The sequence below is a fragment of the Pan troglodytes genome, chromosome 18 (assembly GCF_028858775.2).
Source record: "Pan troglodytes isolate AG18354 chromosome 18, NHGRI_mPanTro3-v2.0_pri, whole genome shotgun sequence".
Classification (NCBI taxonomy): Eukaryota; Metazoa; Chordata; class Mammalia; order Primates; family Hominidae; genus Pan; species Pan troglodytes.
In genome coordinates this window covers 3,970,600-3,989,500 of record NC_072416.2, presented here as the reverse complement: position 1 = coordinate 3,989,500, position 18,901 = coordinate 3,970,600, and the positions used below count along the sequence as shown (strand labels likewise).

General features: G+C 51.4%; 1 protein-coding gene across 14 annotated transcripts in view; it reads left to right on the top strand.

Moving 5' to 3' along the window:
* IFT140 (intraflagellar transport 140) overlaps positions 1-18,901 on the top strand; it is a 102,634-nt gene that overhangs the window by 16,190 nt on the left and 67,543 nt on the right. For 13 of the 14 annotated variants that reach the window (XR_010152206.1, XM_054668642.2, XM_016929149.3 and 10 more), the window contains 9 exons: positions 1,666-1,787; positions 1,937-2,079; positions 4,483-4,658; positions 6,230-6,321; positions 6,948-7,054; positions 7,963-8,108; positions 9,823-10,026; positions 10,856-10,928; positions 13,332-13,423. Coding sequence is in view for 13 of the 14 variants with exons in the window: in XM_054668642.2 (XP_054524617.1) it covers positions 1,666-1,787; positions 1,937-2,079; positions 4,483-4,658; positions 6,230-6,321; positions 6,948-7,054; positions 7,963-8,108; positions 9,823-10,026; positions 10,856-10,928; positions 13,332-13,423 (1,155 nt within the window). In the remaining variant the exon portion in view is untranslated. Of the gene's footprint in view, positions 1-1,665; positions 1,788-1,936; positions 2,080-4,482; positions 4,659-6,229; positions 6,322-6,947; positions 7,158-7,962; positions 8,109-9,822; positions 10,027-10,855; positions 10,929-13,331; positions 13,424-18,901 lie in introns of all 14 variants that reach the window. The other variant, XM_016929156.4, reaches the window with a different exon arrangement.

The following is an 18,901-nucleotide window of genomic DNA, read 5'->3' as shown; positions in this document are numbered from 1 at the left end:
TTTTGAGAAATGAACCTAGGTAATCTTAGGGCACCAGAAAGGAAGTGCTCACCAAACCCAGGTAATGGGGGCACATCAAAGGGACAGAGAGGCCAACTAGAGAGCTTAAAGCTGGCACAATGTGAGCAACAGAATACATGAAGCAGCCTTGGATGATAACCCAGCGTGGGAAGTAAATACCCACACGTCTACCCTGATGCAAACACAGGATTGAATGAATGAGTTAATGGTGGTGAAGAGGCAGGTCTCCCATGCTGAAGAAGCCCGGGTGGTTTACATGGATGCTCCACCCCTGAGGGCAGGGCGTATCTCCCACTCCTCAAGTACGGGCTGCAGAGAGTGACTTCTTTCTGAACAGTACAGGATGGAGGGGGATCCAGGGAAGAGCTACTTCACAGTGGAGAGACCCCACAAGCACAACCTCCACCAGGTGGTCGAGGTCAATGCCGGCAGTGACAAGTCATGGGGACGCAGCATGCAGAGAAGGCACCTCAGCTTTATGCTCCTCCTCCCCAAGCCCTCCACCCCAGGCAACTATGAGAAAAACTATCAACAATCCCAGTGGAGGGGCATCCCATGATATACCCGGCCAGCAGGTCTCACACTGTCCAGGGCCTTAAGACAAAGAGCCTGCGACACTGTCATAGCCCAGAGGAGCCTGAGGAGACACGGCGGCCAGATGTCACGTGGGGTCCCAGCCTGGCCAACATGGTGAAACCCTGTCTCTACTAAAAATACAAAAGTTAGCTGGGTGTGGTGGCACGCACCTATCGTCCCAGCTACTCAGGAGGCTGAGGCAGGAGAATTGCTTGAACCCAGGAGGCAGAGGTTGCAGTGAGCCGAGACCACACCGCTGAACTCCAGCCTGAGTGACAAAGTGAGACTCCGTCTCAAAAAAAAAGAAAAGTTTATTTTAAAAAGTTGAAAATATAGCAGTTGCTATCTCTAGGCATGAAGATGTGGAGACGCTCTGTAGAAGAGTTTCCAGTTCTTTCTTTAAAGACTTTCGAATTGTTTGAATTTTTCATTGTGTATACACAGTAGTTTTGTAACTTTTTTAAAAAAGGAATATGCATGTGTTCTGTTGCACAGTTTAACTTTTGCCTTCCACCAGTCACTCTGCCAGGACACCTGTCCCACCACCAGTCACTCTGCCAGGACACCTGTCCCACCACCAGTCACTCTGCCAGGACACCTGTCCCACCACCAGTCACTCTGCCAGGGCACCTGTCCCTCCACCAGTCACTCTGCCAGGACACCTGTCCCTCCACCAGTCACTCTGCCAGGACACCTGTCCCTCCACCAGTCACTCTGCCAGAGCACCTGTCCCTCCACCAGTCACTCTGCCAGGACACCTGTCCCTCTGCCAGTGACTCTGTCAGGACACCTGTCCCTCCGCCAGTGACTCTGTCAGGGTACCTGGCCAGCCTTCATGGGGAGGTCAGCGCTGGGCACCGTGTGGCTGGTGTTCACCTGTCCCTCCACCAGTCGCTCTCCCGGGACACCTGTCCCTCCACCAGTCGCTCTGCCGGGACACCTGTCCCACCACCAGTCGCTCTGCCGGGACACCTGTCCCTCCACCAGTTGCTCTGCCGGGACACCTGTCCCACCACCAGTCGCTCTGCTGGGGCACCCGTCCTAACACGTGGTGTTGGGTCTTTCCAGCTTGGTGTCTTGCTCTTGTGGAGGTTGGACCAAAGGGGCCGAGTGCAAGGGACGCCTCTGCTGAAACACGAGTATGGGAAACACCTCACGCACTGCATCTTCCGGCTCCCCCCTCCTGGCGAGTAAGTGTGGGGCTTGCCCTGTGACCTGTGTGTGTGTTTACATCAGGGGAGGTGGGAAGCGGGCTGCTCCTGACCCAGGAGGGGCCCCAGCCCTGAGGTGCTGTAGGAGTGGCAGAAGAATCTTGACTTCGTGTCGTGTTTGCTTTCAGGGACCTGGTTCAGTTGGCAAAGGCAGCTGTGAGCGGTGATGAGAAAGCCCTGGACATGTTTAACTGGAAGAAGAGCAGCTCTGGAAGTTTGCTGAAGATGGGGTCTCACGAGGGGCTGTTGTTCTTTGTCAGTCTGATGGACGGTGAGGAACTTTGGTTGTGATTCTCAGGGGTCCTAGCATTTTAGGGGTGTCTGGTAGGGATTTTAAACTCACAGATGGCGTTTCTGCATAGAACAGTAACGGTGATAGCAGCAGGCTGCACAGAAAGATGACGTGTGCCAGGCGGAGTGCCGCAGCCACTCTCTGCAGCCATCCATCCAGTGTTGAAATGTTGCCCTCGCTTTGTTCTGATAGACAAGTTGAGTTTTGCTTGTGTTTGAAGGGTTTTCATGAGGAGGCTTTTAATCAGCATTTACAGGCTGACTGCATGGCACCAGAGACAGTTTTGGAAAAATTCTTTGGTGGCACCCTGGTATTCAGTCTGTGTAATTATCAAGCACCTATTGTATGCCAGGTACTTGGCTAGGGTGTGGGAATGAGGTGTGAGCAGGGCAGGGGGTTTCACTCCAGCCTGAGGCCCCCGGCCAGCCTTCATGGGGAGGTCAGCGCTGGGCACCGTGTCGCTGGTGTTCAGCCCGTTCTTCCTCACTGTACGAGGGGGACAGGCTGCACAGCCAAGGCCAGAATAAATGCAATATGAAGTTAAAAGAAAAAGCGCATCTCTTACAGCCATGTGACACTAGCCCAGGTGTGTGGGTTGCTGGCATGGCTGAGGAGATGAGAGCCACACAGAGGTGGCCGGGTCTTGGGAGAAAGGAGGCTTTTGCTATCGGTTTCACCAAGCAGCCGGATCTTGACAGGAAGAAGAGAGCAGATGAGAGCAGACGGGGCTGTGTGGTTTTTGTAATTTTTAAATAAGGGAAATCTTTCATTTTAGAAGGTGAAGACATAGAGCTAATGGAGGGGGGACATTGAGAAGATCCCAGTGGGGACATCCGAGTGGGCACAGCACCGTGAGATGGCAAGGAGGGGGCGTGCCAGGATAGGGGCCCCCCAGGAAGGCTAATGAGAAGGGGGTGGAGAGATGAGGCCCACAAGGAAGAAGCGCTGGTCACCTAGAGGAGGGGGTGCGTGCCAGGGAGGAGCCCGGCTCTGGTGGCGTGTGGGCTGCGAATTCCTGCCGGTTGTCCGGGAGCTGTAGGCTTTGTGGGTGAGTTCATCTCTGTGCCTCACGTCCTTATGTGGAAAAGGGGGTAATACTGGTGTCTACCCAGTTATCGTAAAGATGCTTAGAACTGAGCCTGCCACGTACTGTGCACTTATTAAATACTAGTTGGTGTCACAATTCACCTCTAGGTGATCCTGAACTCTTCAGCTGGGTAAGAGCTTGTGCTGAGTGTGGTGGTGCCTGTGGCCTCAGTCACCCGGGAGGCCTGGTTGGGAGGATCACTTGAACCCAGGAGGCTGAGGCTGCAGTGGGCTATGATCATGTCACTCTACTCCAGCCTGGCTGACACAGTGAGAACCTGTCTCTTGAAAAAAGAATTAATAATAAAAATAAGAACTCGTTATCCATCGGGAAAAAGATGAGAGGGGAGGGGCAGGTGAGAAGGCTCCCAGAGGAGTCTCCTCAGAGCAGCAAAAATGAGCCTGAGTCCCCGAGCTCATACAGGGCCTGCAGACAGAGTGGCTGGCCAGCACCGGAGCAGGCTCAGGCAGGGCAGGAAAAGGGGGATTCCAGGCTGGGTACAGTTAAGTCCTGTAGCTTAGGCCAGGAGCAGCTTATGGAGGTTGAGAGAGGGAGGTCCAGAGAGAGCCTGGCAGGAGGCAGGCGGCACAGCAGCGACACCCAGGGCAGAAAGGACAGGGAGTAGTGGCCACAGAGAGGGCTTGTCATTTAGGGCCTCAGCGTGTGGAGGGTATGAGGTGGACTCAGAGCTCCGAGGCTGCCAGATCTGCAGGGTCAGCTGTGTGGATGTGAAACCCTCCAAGACAGGGGTAGAGGAGGAATCCATAGAGACAGCTTGAGGCTGAGCTGAACCCATGAAGTGGAGGTTGCAGCCTGTAAGGTCAGGTCACATGCTTCATTTTTAAGTTCTTTTTTTTTTTTTTTTTTTTTTTTTTGAGACAGAGTCTTGCTCTGTCGCCTAGGCTGGAGTGCAATGGTGTAATCTTGGCTCACTGCAACCTCCACCTCCGGGGTTCAAGTGATTCCCATGCCTAGGTCTCCCGAGTAGATGGGATTACAGGCGGACACCACCACGCCTGCCTGGCTAGTTTTTGTATTTTTAGTATAGACAGGATTTCACTACGTTGGCCAGGCTGGTCTTGAAATCCTGACCCCAGGTGATCTACCAGCCTCGGCCTCCCAAAGTGCTGGGATTACAGGCATGAGCCACTTTGCCCGGCCTATTTTTAAGTTCTTATACTGAAGATGCTTTGCTTTGAAAATGTCCTTAAGTTGATAGAAATGGCTGCTGGTGAGGGTCATGGAAGCAGATAAACCAGGGCCTCCTCATGTAGTGACCCCACGTTTGTCCCCAGGGACAGTGCACTATGTGGATGAGAAGGGCAAGACCACTCAGGTGGTGTCCGCAGACAGCACGATTCAGATGCTGTTCTACATGGAGAAGAGGGAGGCACTGGTGGTGGTCACAGAGAACCTCCGGCTGTCCCTGTACACGGTGCCTCCTGAGGGCAAAGCAGAAGAAGTGATGAAGGTGAGTGGGAGTGGGCTTGGGGGCTCACGCTGGGGATCTTGGGCCAGGTTCTCTCTGGCCTCGTTGACGGCCCTTTCTCTTCTGGATAGCAAGACTGAAAAAAAGCCTATCAACTGAGTTAGGGCGGCTAACATAGCTAGCAGTGTCATTATTTATCATACCACATTCAATTCATAGGTGAAGGAAACAAAAGAGATGGAGATTGTCCTGCATCTTTGGGTGGATGTGGGGCCTGATGGGAGACAGCCTGGGCCCACCCCCAAGCTGCACCCCTCATGACCTGGGGCGCAAGTAAGAGAGTCACACTCACTGCACAGCCTCTCATTCCACCTGCAGAACTCAGCGGGCAGGCGACCGTATCCCCGTCTTCCAGCTGGTTTGTTCCACAGGAATCCCTGCTCCTTGGAGGCCACTGAACTTTCCCTAAAGATGCTCTTGCAGATGACAGAGCTAATTTTTCCTCAGTCAGTGTTCATTCGGGCCTTTACATGCCCTGTAAGGGCGGCTGAGGACACGGGCACTAGTCACAGCGACCTCGTCCCAGGGGCCAGCTTGGGCCACCGTAACAACCTACCACGGACTGCGTGACGTGACAGCAGACATTTGTCACAGTTCTGGAGGCTGATGTCCCACATCAAGCAGCCTGCAGGGGCCTCTTCCCGGTGTCCCCACAGGGCAGGGAGGGAGAGGGAGCACCAGCTCTGGTGTCTCCTTCCACGGCCACAGCCCTGCCAGGCCAGGGCTCATCCACCCCAGGATCTCATTAACCTTAAGTACCTCCTGAAGGCAAGTACAGTTGCACTGGGGGTTAGGACTCCCACATATGAGTTTGGGGTATGCAGTTCAGTCCACAGACCTTGCTTTAAATACCCTGCTCAGCTCCTTACTGGCTGGTGGGCCCTGGCCAGGTTTGTTCTCTACAAAACAGGGATGATAGGCCTGCCCAGAGCGTGTGGTTGGATGAACAGGGAGCACCAGCTCAACTTAGTGATCACTCCAGAGCGTGTCCACCGATGGCCACCCGCCCACGCCCTGTGCTCAGTAGCCATTATTATTATTATTATTATTTTTGAGACGGAGTCTTGCTCTGTCACCCAGGCTGGAGTGCAGTGGCCCAATCTCAGCTGACTGCAATCTCCGCCTCCCGGGTTCACGCCATTCTCCTGTCTCAGCCTCCCAAGTAGCTGAGACTACAGGCGCCTGCCACAATGCCCGGCTAATTTTTTGTATTTTTAGTAGAGATGGGGTTTCACCGTGTTAGCCAGGATGGTCTTGATCTCCTGACCTCATGATCCGCCTGCCTCGGCCTCCCAAAGTGCTGGGATTACAGGCGTGAGCCACTGCGGCCGGCCCAGTAGCCATTATTTAATGTACAAGAGTAGTGGTTTGCTTCGGCCCCTACATCTCAAAACCCAAAGCCACCTCACAGAGTTTCCATCATTTGTCCCCATGTTTCCCCCACTTGGTGAGTCTCCATGAAGTCACTGAGGACCAGAGACTCCAGGCTCCTGAAGCCGGGACATGCCGTCTCGGCAAGCATGGTGCCTCTGCTCAGTTGTTTCCTCACACAGGTCAAGCTGAGCGGGAAAACCGGCCGCCGGGCAGACATCGCTTTGATTGAAGGCAGCCTTCTCGTGATGGCCGTCGGGGAGGCTGCCCTCAGGTGAGAGTCTGCCTTTCCAGTGCCCCTTGATGAGAGTTCCCTGAGGAACAGGCTCCTCTAAGTCAGCTTTGTGTTGGAATGTAGCATATGTAAAATGCACATATGATGCTGACTGCTCACATACTGGACGTACCCATTCACCAGCTCCCAGACTGAGGAGCTGAGCATTAAGAGACCCCAAGAGTCCCTGCCTGCCCCACTGCACTCCCTCGGGGCTCCCCTTGCCCCCAGGTGGTCCTGCCCTGGTGTTTGCCCGTGGAATCTCTTTGCCTGGTTTTTCGGAGTGTGGCATAACTAGAATCAGTCGTTGTGGTCTCTGCTGCCTGCTGCGTTAGCTCAGTGTGCTGTCCGGGGCCATCTCGTGCTCTGTGTGGGGCTGCAGTTCCTGTGTTCTCTTGGCGACCTCCTGCCATATACAAACCACCATCTAGGCAACGGCTTTCTTTCATTAGAAACAGGACGTAAAATGTCCCAAATGTAACAGCAGTGTTCGTTTTCATATCAGGAGTCTGATGAACTATGTCTTTTTCCTGACTTTTAATGTTTGCTCCACAGGTTCAAAAACCCCTCAGAGGGAAACGCCACTAATACAGGCCCTCCATGGGGCTTGCTTTCTTCTGTTGTAGATTCTGGGACATAGAACGAGGAGAGAATTATATACTGAGTCCAGATGAGAAGTTTGGCTTTGAGAAAGGAGAGAATATGAACTGTGTGTGTTACTGTAAAGTCAAAGGTGAGGCTTCCTGGCCTGGCACAAGAGAAACAAAACCAACCACAAGCATTGTGCGCCGGCTGCAAAATAATGGTAGTGAAACGTGGAGGCTACTCACACAATGGTAACTTGGTAACTCACAGCCATTCAAATAGTCGGGCAAGGGCAAGCAAGCAACAGCAGAGCTTTGTGATCCCACATGAAGGCCAGGGGGTTTGGTTAGAAGCATGACAACCTGCATCCCAGTACTTTGGGAGGCTGAGGAGGGAGGATCACTTGAGCCCAGGAGTTCAAGACCAGCCTGAGCTACATAGTGAGACCCCGTCTCCACAAAAAATACAAAAATTAGCCAGGTGTGGTGGTGTACAGCGGTGGTCCCATCTACTCAGGAGGCTGAGGTGGGAGGATTGCTTGAGCCTGGGAGGTTGAGGCTGCAGTGACCTAAGATGGTGCCAGTGCACTCCAGTCTGGGTGACAGAGCGTGACCCCATCTAAAAAGAAGCAAACCGATTCCTGCTCATTGATCTCTGTTCCCTCCTGAAATGCCACGGGAAGGACAGTGCAGGAAGTGTGTGTGCATGCACGTGTGTGTATGTGTGCATATGCACATCCAGAGCACAGGAGACTAGGAGGTGAGCCAGAGCCGCGTCTCTAGTGCCTGCTGAGTGCTGAGCATGGGGCAGCCCCGAGCCAGGCCGACTGGCCTCTAGGAAAGCTGGGAGAGCAGCATCCCCCACCACCCCCGCACTGGCACTGTGAGGTTAGGGCAGCAAGGACCTGGGCAGAAAGATGCAGCCAGGGATGAGGTGGAGAGGCACCAGACTGGGCGAGGGCTGATGCTTTGAAGAAGGGGGTTAGAGAACAGAGCTTGTTGCTGTTTTGTTCCCTTTTTTTAACTCTGTTCACATGCAGTTTGTTTCTACCTGTAGGTCTTCTGGCCGCTGGTACCGACAGAGGGCGAGTAGCCATGTGGAGGAAAGTACCAGACTTCCTGGGCAGCCCCGGGGCAGAGGGCAAGGACAGGTGGGCCCTTCAGACCCCTACCGAGCTCCAAGGAAACATCACGCAAATCCAGGTACAGCCTCCAAGGGTGTTCGGTGCACTCATTTTCTGCTGCATGAAAGTGGAGGCCATGGCCAGGCGCGGTGGCTCACGCCTGTAATCCCAGCACTTTGGGAGGCCAAGGCGGGTGGATCATGAGGTCAGGAGATCGAGACCATCCTGGCTAACACGGTGAAACCCTGTCTCTACTAAAAAATACAAAAAATTAGCCAGGCGTGGTGGCGGGTGCCTGTAGTCTCAGCTACTCAGGAGGCTGCGGCAGGAGAATGGCGTGAACCCAGGAGCTGGAGCTTGCATTGAGCCGAGATTGCACCACTGCACTCCAGCACTCCAGCCTGGGAGACAGAGTGAGACTCCGTCTCAAAAAAAAAAAAAAAGAAAGAAAGTGGAGGCCATAAATGACTCTGAACCTATTTTTATCAATTATTCAACTTAAGACTATGTGAAAATAACAATAATAAGACATTTTAAAAGACCTTTTGGATTTCAGAATTGCAGATAAGAGATTGTGGACCTGTATTAGTTATAATATATATCTACCCATGAACCCATCCCTCCCTCTTCATCTCTCTCTATCTATATGAAAAAGAGCTTTACTGAGATATAACTCATGATATATACAAAGTGGTTTTTGGTATATTCACAATTTTACAAGCATCACTGCAGTGAATTCTAGAACAGTTTCAGCGCCGCAAAAAATCTGTACCTTTTAGTGGTCACTCTTATTTTCCCCTCTCCAGCCCTTGGCAGCCACTAATCTACCTCCTCTCTCTAAGGATTTGCCCATTCTGGATGTTTCATGGAAATGGAATCACACAACACCTGGTCTTTTGTGCCCGGCTGCTCCCACTGAGCTGAGGTTTCAAGGCCCCTCCAGATTGTAGCCTGTGTCAATGCTTTGCTGCTTTTCATGGCTGAATCACATTCTCTGCTGTGAACAGACCACATTTTCTTTCTCCATTCATCAGTTGATGGACATTTGAATAATGCTGTTACGAACACTTGTGTACACGTTTTTGTGTGAGGATGTTTTAATTTCTCTGCAGCATTTGGTTCTTTCTTATGATTTCTCTCTGCTCCTGTTCTCTACCTGATGAGACACTGTCGTTGTAGCTTCCTTCACTTCACCAGGCTGGTTTCCTTCAGCTCCTTCACCACGTTTCCAGTGGCTGCTTTGAAGTCTTTGCTAAGTCCAACATCTGAGCCCTTTCAGAGCAGTTTCTGATGTCTGGGTTTTTTCCTATATGGAATTTATACTTTCCTATTTTGCATAGCTCTTTATTTACTTTTAGATAGATTTAGAAGTTTAATATAAAATTATGAAACCAACATTTCACATCAGCAGAGGAAAGCTGGATAACTTAATCCATTATGTAAACTTCCTGTCTGTTTATAAAAAACATAAACATCCCTATGTCACACTCAGAAAAGTGTGTCCCACTCAGAAAAACTCTAGAAAACGCTCTTCCCATCAGAACAGACATACCAGTGCTGCCTGTCCAATCACAACTCTTGAGCATCAGTATCTTGAAGTCTTTCTACACAGCATACTCTTTACCTTTATAAGACTTTTCTTATAATGTCTTATAAGATCATTTTTTAAGTCCGGAACAATGGTACTTGGAAATGGTTTCTGAGTTCTCATGTGTGTAAGTATTCTCCTGACTGCATCTTTCTCCTGCTCTGTTCACACATCTGCTTCTTTCTCTTGCAACCTGGAAATGAAGTGGGGTTCCAGGAAGAACCTGCTGGCAGTGAACAACGTCATCTCCGTGGCCATCCTCAGCGAGCGGGCCATGTCGTCACACTTCCACCAGCAAGTGGCCGCCGTGCAGGTCTCCCCGAGGCTGCTGAATGTGTGCTTCCTGTCCACGGGGGTCGCACACAGCCTGCGCACCGACATGCACATCAGTGGGGTGTTTGCCACCAAGGTGACTGCCGAGGGGACCCGTGGGTGGGACACAGACAGAAGAACTGCCCCATGGCCAGGTAGTTCAGGGCAGCAAGGGCCCCAGATGGCAGGTTAGGCCACTCTCAGTTCCATCCTAGATTCTCTTATTTCCTGGATATCCATGTACCTTATATTCATAAAGAAAATCGTAATAAGAATATAGGCCAGGCACGGTGGCTGACGCCTGTAATCCCAGCACTTTGGGAGGCTGAGGTGGGCAGATCACTTGAGGTCAGGAGTTCGAGACCAGCCTGGCCAAGATGCTAAAACTCCAAAATACAAAAATTAGCCAGGCGTCGGGGTGTATGCCTGTAATCGCAGCTACTTGGGAGGCTGAGGCAGGAGAATCGCTTGAACCCAGAAGGTGGAGGTTGCTGTGAGCTGAGATCGTGCCACTGCACTCCAGCCTGGACGACAGAGTGAGACCATGTCTCAAAAAAAAGAACATGATAATAAAAAATATATACACCTGCCATGTACCCTTATAAATTAAAAAAAAGTCAGTTAAACAATAAATTTAAAAAGTAAATAAAGGAAAGAGAGGGATACTTTCTTTGCCATTCCCCAAACCTAAAAAAAAATAGGAAAAAAAACCAGAAAAGAATCATAATACAACCCATGGATATCTTATATAACACGGAAAACAGCCTCAGCCTGTCCACAGAGGACCCAGTGATCTCATACTCGTAGGATGACAGAGCAGCAGCGTTCGGAAGTGTTTAGAGGAGGCTTTGGAAGTGTGCAGTGGGGTGTACAGTTGCACCTCACTTTTCCCGCCCTTTGCCTTGAATGTCCACGGTTCTTTTCAGGATGCTGTCGCAGTCTGGAACGGAAGGCAGGTGGCGATCTTCGAGCTTTCTGGAGCCGCGATACGGAGTGCAGGTGGGTTCTTTTCACCCCGACAGAGGCACTCCCACTACCTGGCTTTATTTCCTCCCTGCCTAATGAGAGGGCCACTGTGGTGCAGTTGAGGGCTGGCACAGGGGCTGGGGAGACCCTCGTGCTAGTGCCTGCGCTTCCAGAGCCAGGGCTGCAGCTGTGGCCCCGTGCTGCCAGTGCATCCTGGGGCCTGCTGTGTGGGCATAAACAACCACTGTGCTTTTGTGGGGTTCCTTCCAGGGAGGAGGTGGCTGCCTCCCATCTTCTGAAATGTTTCCAGACCATGCACAGCAGTGAGACCTGTGGTGTCTTGACCCAAGGCCAGCCTCTGTCTGAAACTTCAAGGTGGCTCTTCAGACATACTCCGTTAATCTCAAACACCCTTCTAGGTCCCCAAGATCTCTCCAGCTCTCTGCGGTTAGTTTTGCCATCGTTGCCCAGGCTGGAGTGCAGTGGTGCGATCTCACCTCACTGCAACCTCCGCCTCCCGGGCTCAAGCAGTTGTCCTGCCTCAGTCTCCCCAGTAGCTGGGATTACAGGTGCGCGCCACCACACCCGGCTAGTTTTTATATTTTAGTAGAGACGGGGTTTCAACATGTTGGCCAGGCTGGTCTCGAACTCCTGACCTCAGGTGATCTGCCTGCCTCGGCCTCCCAAAGTGGTGTGATTACAGGTGTGAGCCACCGCACCCGGCCTTGGCCATTGTTTTCTTCCTCCTCTCTTCAGCACATCTATGGGAGTTCCCTGAGGCAGCTGTAGCAAAGGACCACAAACTTGGTGGCTTCAGACAAAGATGTGGGAAATGTATTCTCCCATAGTTCTGGAGGCTAGAGGTCCCAAATCAGTTTCACTTTTCACTGGACAGAAGTGATCGCGTCAGCAGGGCCACGCTTCCTCTGCAGCCCCAGGGGAGAACCCGTTTCAGCTTCTGGTGGCTGCCAGCAGTCTTTGGCTTGTGGTCCCAAACCTCCAGTCTCTGTCTCTCTGGTCACATTGCCCCTGGTCTGAAATCTGCCTCCCTCCCTCTTACAGGGACACTCGTGAGTGTATTTAGGGCCTACCTGGATAACTCAGTATAATCTCCCCATCCCAAGACCTTACCATCTTCTGCCATATAAAGTAATATTCATACATGCCAGGGAGCAGGACCTGGCATCTTTAGGGAACATTTCCCAGCCCATTGCAGTGGCCCCGCCACCAGGATGTGCTGCTCAGCTCCCCCCATTCCACAGTTACCACCTTCACCAACCCTGCCCCTTAGCCGCCTGCCCACACAGGAGGCCGCGTGTCATGCTCTTCCCAGGGCGGTTGCCCCCTCGTGTGTTTGAACGCCCCGCCTCTTCAGGCACGTCCATCACTAGTTTCCGCCTCTCCCTCAGATCTTTCCCACACTGTTTTTTCTCTGCTAACACTTTGTTGCTTAAAGTTCTCTCATAACATTTTTCACACTCTGTCCAGGATTGTACCGACACTTCACATCCCCTCCCCTCCCCTCCCCCCGCTCCCCTCCCCTCCCCCCTCCTCCCCTCCCCTCTCCTCTGTAGACTCCCTAGGAGCAAGGGTGAACTTCTTATTTCCCCCAGTAGGACCAACACAGCAGGTGCTGGGATATTTTTTGTTCTGTGTATATTATCATCTCCCTAACTAGATTCTTTCTGAGACAGAGTCTTGCTGTGTCACCCAGGCTGGAGTGCAGTGGTATGATGGCGGCTCACTGCAGCCTCCATCTCCTGGGCTCAAGCAATTCTCATGCCTCAGCCTCCCAAGTAGGTGGGATTACAGGCATGCACCACAACACCTGGCCAATTTTTGTATTTTTAGTAGAGACAACATTCCACGATGTTGGCCAGGCTGGTTTCAAACTCCTGACCTCATGTGATCCACCTGCTTCAGCCTCCCTAAATGCTGGGATTACAGGTGTGAGCCACCACGCCCGCCTCTAGATTCTTATCTATTATGTTGCTGCAAAAGTAATTGTGGTTGATGGCAAAAACTGCTTTTGCACCAACCCTAATAGTTAGGTCCAGGGACCAGGGCTTGTGGCCACCAGAGTTCCACCTAAAATGAGCAAACATTTGCTTAACTGGGTGTGTTGTCATAGATGCTGTGCTGCTGGGACCACCAGCTGCCAGATGGGAGGGGTGCAGGGCAGGGAGCCCAGAGCCCAGCATGGAGTCTCCACATCAGCCCAGGACCCGCACGCACTGCCACTGCTAGCCGTGGCCACGACAGTTCCCTGTGCCTCAGAGCCTCATTTTCTTCATCTGCGAAGTGCAGATAGCGCACCCCTATGAAGCTGTGGTGATGCTGAGATTAATTAGGGATAGTGTGTGGGAATGCTCCTGAAACTCCCAGCAAGTCTGGCGGATGAGCGGCCGCCATCCTGATGTTCATCTTTCATTTTAGGGACCTTCTTGTGTGAGACGCCCGTGTTAGCAATGCATGAAGAAAACGTTTACACGGTGGAGTCAAACCGAGTTCAAGTTCGAACCTGGCAGGTAAGTTGCTGCTCCACTGCAAGAAAACCAGAGCAGAGTTTGAAATCCTGCCTCTCAATTGAGCCAATGCCTGTTTATTGATTTTACCTAAGGTTATTAATCCTTTCTCACACTGTGTAAAGAACTACCTGAGACCGGGTAATTTATAAAGAAAAGAGGCTTTGTTGACTCACATTACTGCAGGCTTTACAGGAAGCATGACTGCGGAGGCCTCAGGAAACTTACAATCCTGGTGGGAGGCGAAGGGGAAGCAGGCACATCCTACATAGCCAGAGCAGGAGGAAGAGAGAGCGAAGCGGGAGGGGCCACACTCTAAACAGCCAGATTTCGTCAGATCTCTATCACAGAACACACTAGGAGACTGTGAGAAACCACCCCCATGATCCAGTCGCCTCCCCCCAGGCCCCACCTCCAACACTGGAGATTACAATTCATCGTGAGATTTGGGTGGGGACACAGAGCCAAACCATATCACCTCGCTAGATGGGATTTCCCGCGTCAGGTGCTTGATGGTAAAAATGAATCCTGGGACAGCTGTTCAATCTGTGGCTGTCACTTCAGAAATCGGGAGACAGGGCAAGGACCTTTTGCAGTGAAAAGGATGACTTTGCAGGACTTTGAATACACGGGGCTATGAAAAGAAAATAAATCCTTGCTGGGCTTAACGTGCACCCTGACGGCTGGCTGGGTGGCTCCAGTTCAGGACATAATGTCCTTAGCCAGGCTGTCTCCCACATGTGTCTTGTGGGAGGGCCAGGGCGACCTCTAAGAGGTTCCCTTTTTTTTTTTTTTTTTTTTTGAGATGGAGTCTTGCTTTGTCACCCAGGCTGGAGTACAGTGGCGTGATCTCAGCTCACTGTAATCTCCGCCTCCTAGGTACAAGCGATTCTCCTGCCTCAGCCTCCCGAGTAGCTAGGACTACAGGTGTGTGCCACCTCGCCCAACTAATTTTGTATTTTTGATAGAAACGGGGTTTCACCATGTTGGCCAGGCTGATCTCGAACTCCTGACCTCGTGATCTGCCTACCTCAGCCTCCCAAAGTGCTGGGATTACAGGCGTGAGCCACCACGCCTGGCCAGGAGGTTCCCTTCTGAGTAAAGTCAGGCATCCACTGCCCCGTCTGCATCCCACACACACTGGCTGGAACCTGGGGGCAGACACAGTGTGTTGATTTCCTGTGGCTGCCCTAACAAATTACCACAAACCGAGGGGCTTCCGACACAGACCTTTTTTCTCTCACAGTTCTGAAAGCCAGAAGTCTGCAATCCAGGTGCTGTGCAGGCTGGTGCCTTCTGGAGGCTCTGAGGGTGAGCCTCCAGCTCTTCCACCTTGCCTCTCCCAGCATGAGGTGGCGCTGGCAGGCTTTGCTGTTCCTTGGCTTGTGCACTTGACCTTGAACCACAAGGTCTGAACTGCAGGGGCCACTTAGATGCACATTTCTTCTGGTTCTGCCACCCCGAGACACCAAGATCAGCAACCTCCTCTGCCTGTTCAGTGTGAAGATGATGAGGATGAAGAGCTCGATAATGACCCACTTCCACCTCACAAATAGTAAACATATTTTCCCTTCCTTACGATTTTCTTAATAACATTTTCCTTTTCTGGGTGACTTTATTGTGAGAAAAACAGTATGATACATACAACATATACATATGTGTCAATCAACTGCTTACGTTATTGGTAAGTCTTGTTGTCAACAATAAGCTGTTACTAGTTAACGTTTTGGGGAAGTCAAGTTATATAAAGGCCGAGCGCTGTAACTCACATCTGTAATCTGAGCACTTTGGGGAGGCCGAGGTGGGAGGACCACTTGAACCCAGCGGTTTAAGACCAGCCTGGGCCGCATATTGAGACCCATCTGTTAAAGAACAAAAAAAAATTGGCTGAGTGTGGTGGCGCACGCCTATAGTGCCAGCTACTCAGGAGACTGAGGCGGGAGGGTGGCTTGAGCCTGGGCAGTCAAGGCTTCGGTAAGCTATGATTGCACCACTGTCCTCCAGCCTGGGCAATGGAGCCCAGCTAATTTTTGTATTTCTTTTTAGTAGAGACGGGGTTTCACCACATTGGCTAGGCTGGTCTTGAACTCCTGACCTCATGATCCACCCACCTTTGCCTCCCAAAGTGCTGGGATTCCAGGCGTGAGCCACCACACCCGGCCATGTCTTTTTTTTTTTTTTTAAGGGACAGGATCTCACTATGTCACCCAGGCTGGACTTGAACTCCTGGCTCCGGTGATTGTCCTGCCTTAGCCCTGCAAGCATCTGGGACTACAGGTCTGAGTGGACATATCTTTGGGAGGGGCACCGTTCAGCCCACTGTGTGCAGCAAGGTTCTGTGACCAGGTTAAGAGCTTTTGTCACGAGCCTGATTTTAGCTATCGTTGTGATTTTTATCCATCTCCAAGTTCCTTCTTGGGACCCAGCATCTGATTGCCTGGGGCGGCCACATTCCTGTCCTTGTACCTTACATGGTGCTCGTGTGCTCCCATCATGGATTGTTGATTCTCGTTGTCATCCAGACGGGGGACAAGTCAGCGATAAGTGCCAAGGAGAAGACAGAAGCGGGTGGGCCCCTCTGTGGAGGACTTCTGTCTGAATCAGGTGGAGGGAAGACATGGGGAGGAGCCACATGGCTGCAGTGCCAGCTGGGAGAGAAGTACGGGCAGAGGGAGCTGCCGAGACCACATGTTTTCCTGCAGCCTGTTGGGTGTGAGGGGAGACAGTAAAGCTGGAAGGGAGTAGTTGAGAGCCTTCTGGGCATCCTAAGCCCAGAGCAAGCACACTTTTGTTGCTGCCATCCCTGCTCACCCCTCCGTCTTTTTACCTATGCCTCTCTGACTCCTCCCATTGCATGTGGGCATCTGTTGTAGACATAAAGGGAGGTAGAGCAAGGCTTTTTTTTTTTTTAAGTTGGGGTTCTGCTTTTTTTGCCCAGGCTGGAGTGCAGTGGCACAATCTCAGCTCACTGCAACCTCCGCCTCTGGGACTCGAGCGTTTCTCCTGCCTCAACCTCCCTAGTAGCTGGGATTACAGGTGCCCACCACCACGCCCGGCTAATTTTTTGTATTTTGGTAGAGACGGGATTTCACCATGTTGGCCAGCCTAGTCTCAAACTCCTGACCTCAGGTGATCCACCTGCCTCAGCCTCCCAAAGTGCCGGGATTACTGGCCTGAGCCACCACGCCCGGCCAGGCTGTGTTCTTAAGGACAGATGAGGGGCAGCTGCTTAGACGACCCTTGAACAATACAGGGGTAGGGGCGCCAACCACCTGAGCAGTTGAAAATCCCCATATAACTGTTGACTCTGCCAGAATTGCAGTACTCGCAGCCTACCATTGACTGGAAGCCTCACCAACAACATGAACAGTCGATTAACACATATTTCATATGTTGTATGTATTACATAGTGCATTCTTACAGTAAAGTAAGCTAGAGGAAAGAAAATCCTACTAAGAAATCATGAGGAAGAGAAATACATTCACAGTACTGTACTGTGTTTATCGATACCCTAAGTCTACAGGATGAATCATCTTTCTGAAATGGTGGCATCCACAGGTGGCGTCCACATCTGCAGACCTGAATCTACTGTCCATATCAAGCAATTCCACGTTTTCTTGTAATGTCACGGCTTTCCCTTGCTTCTCGGGAGCACTTCCAGCATCACTAGTGGCATGTCACATGGGTCCCCCTGGGGTTATTCACCTTTTACAGTATTGCACGAAATGCATGAAAAATCCTCTAGAACCGTGAGAGGTCGCTTTTTACTGTGATGTGCATTTTGCTGGAGAGAGGAGCTGCCCACTCAGAGGTGATTAGCACTGCACAACATTTTAAGGGGATCCTCGAAACACTTGAGTGAAACTGAGCACAGTGGCAACAGGAGGCAGCTGTGAAATGCCAACAGGAGCACGATGTGGGCCACAGCTCCCTGTCTGCAGTTATGATTGCAGATCGCATCTTTCTGTTGGTTTACACTTCGCTCAGCTGCACATAGTGCCATCTCTGGAAGCATGTGCAGATTTGTGTATACTTTATGGACGTGGCTGATAAAAGACTAGTATCTACCTATATTTTATGCATTCGCGACATACCTGTTAATTTTTTTTGTTCTTTCTAGGCTACATAGTTTGTCTGAGTTTTTTCAAATTGTTACAAATCTCCAAAAAAGTCAAATTTTTTTTTTGTTTTGTTTTTGAGACGAAGTCTCGCTCTGTCACCCAGGCTGGAGTGCAGTGGTGCGATCTCGGCTCACTGCAAGCTCCGCCTCCCGGGTTCACGCCATTCTCTTGCTTCAGCCTCCCGAGTAGCTGGGACTACAGGCGCCCACCACCACGCCCAGCTATTTTTTTTTGTATTTTTAGTAGAGACAGGGTTTCACCGTGTTAGCCAGGATGGTCTCGATCTCTTGACCTCATGATCTGCCCGCCTCGGCCTCCCAAAGTGCTAGGATTACAATCATGAGCCACTGCGCCTGGCCATACTTTTTTTTTTTTTTTTTTTAAAGACAGAGTCTCACTCTGTTGCCCAGTCTGGAGTGCAGTGGCATGATCTCGGCTCACTGCAACCTCCACCTCCCAGGTTCAAGCAGTTCTCCTTTTTCAGCCTCCCAAGTAGCTGGGATTACAGGCATGTGCCACCACACCTGGCTAGTTTTTGTATTTTTAGTAGAGATGGGGTTTCACCATATTGGTCAGACTGGTCTCAAACTCCTGACCTCAGGTGATCCACCCGCCTCAGTCTCCCAAAGTGCTGGGATTACAGGCGTGAGCCACTGCGCCTGGCCTTTAAATATCTTTATTGAAAAAAAAAGTTCATGTAAGTGGGCCCTTGAAAATCAGACCTGTGTTGTTCAAGACCTGTGTTTGCCAAGAAAAGACCTCCAGAGGTGGGGCTGTGCGGGCACCAGTGGCCTGCAGGGAAAGGGCCAGTGGCATGATGGGAAAGGGTGAATGGCCTTCTGGGAGAGGGCCAGTGGCATGATGGGAAAGAGTGAATGGCCTGCTAGGAGAGGGTCAGTGGTGTGATGGGAAAGGGTGAATGGCCTGCTGGGAGAGGCCAGTGGCATGATGGGAAAGGGTGAATGGCCTGCTGGGAGAACACTAGTGGCATGATGGGAAATAACAGTGGGTCCACTGAGAAGTCCTACTTGTAGAGCTTGGGAAGATACCTAACAACAGTTGCCATGGAGTTGGGTCCTTTTATTCCTCTGTTAATTTTTTATTTTATTTTATTTTCAGAAACAAGGTCTCACTTTGTTGCCCAGGCTGCACTGCAGTGGCAATCATAGCTCACTGCAGTCTTGACCTCCTGGGCTCAAGCGATCCTCCCACCTCAGCCTCCTGAGTGTGGGACCATAGGTATGCACCACCATGCCTGGCTAATTTTTTATTTTCATTTTTATTTATTTTTTTACAGATCTCATCCTGTCGCCCAGGCTAGAGTGCAGTGGTGCCATCATAGCTCACTGCAGCCTCAAAC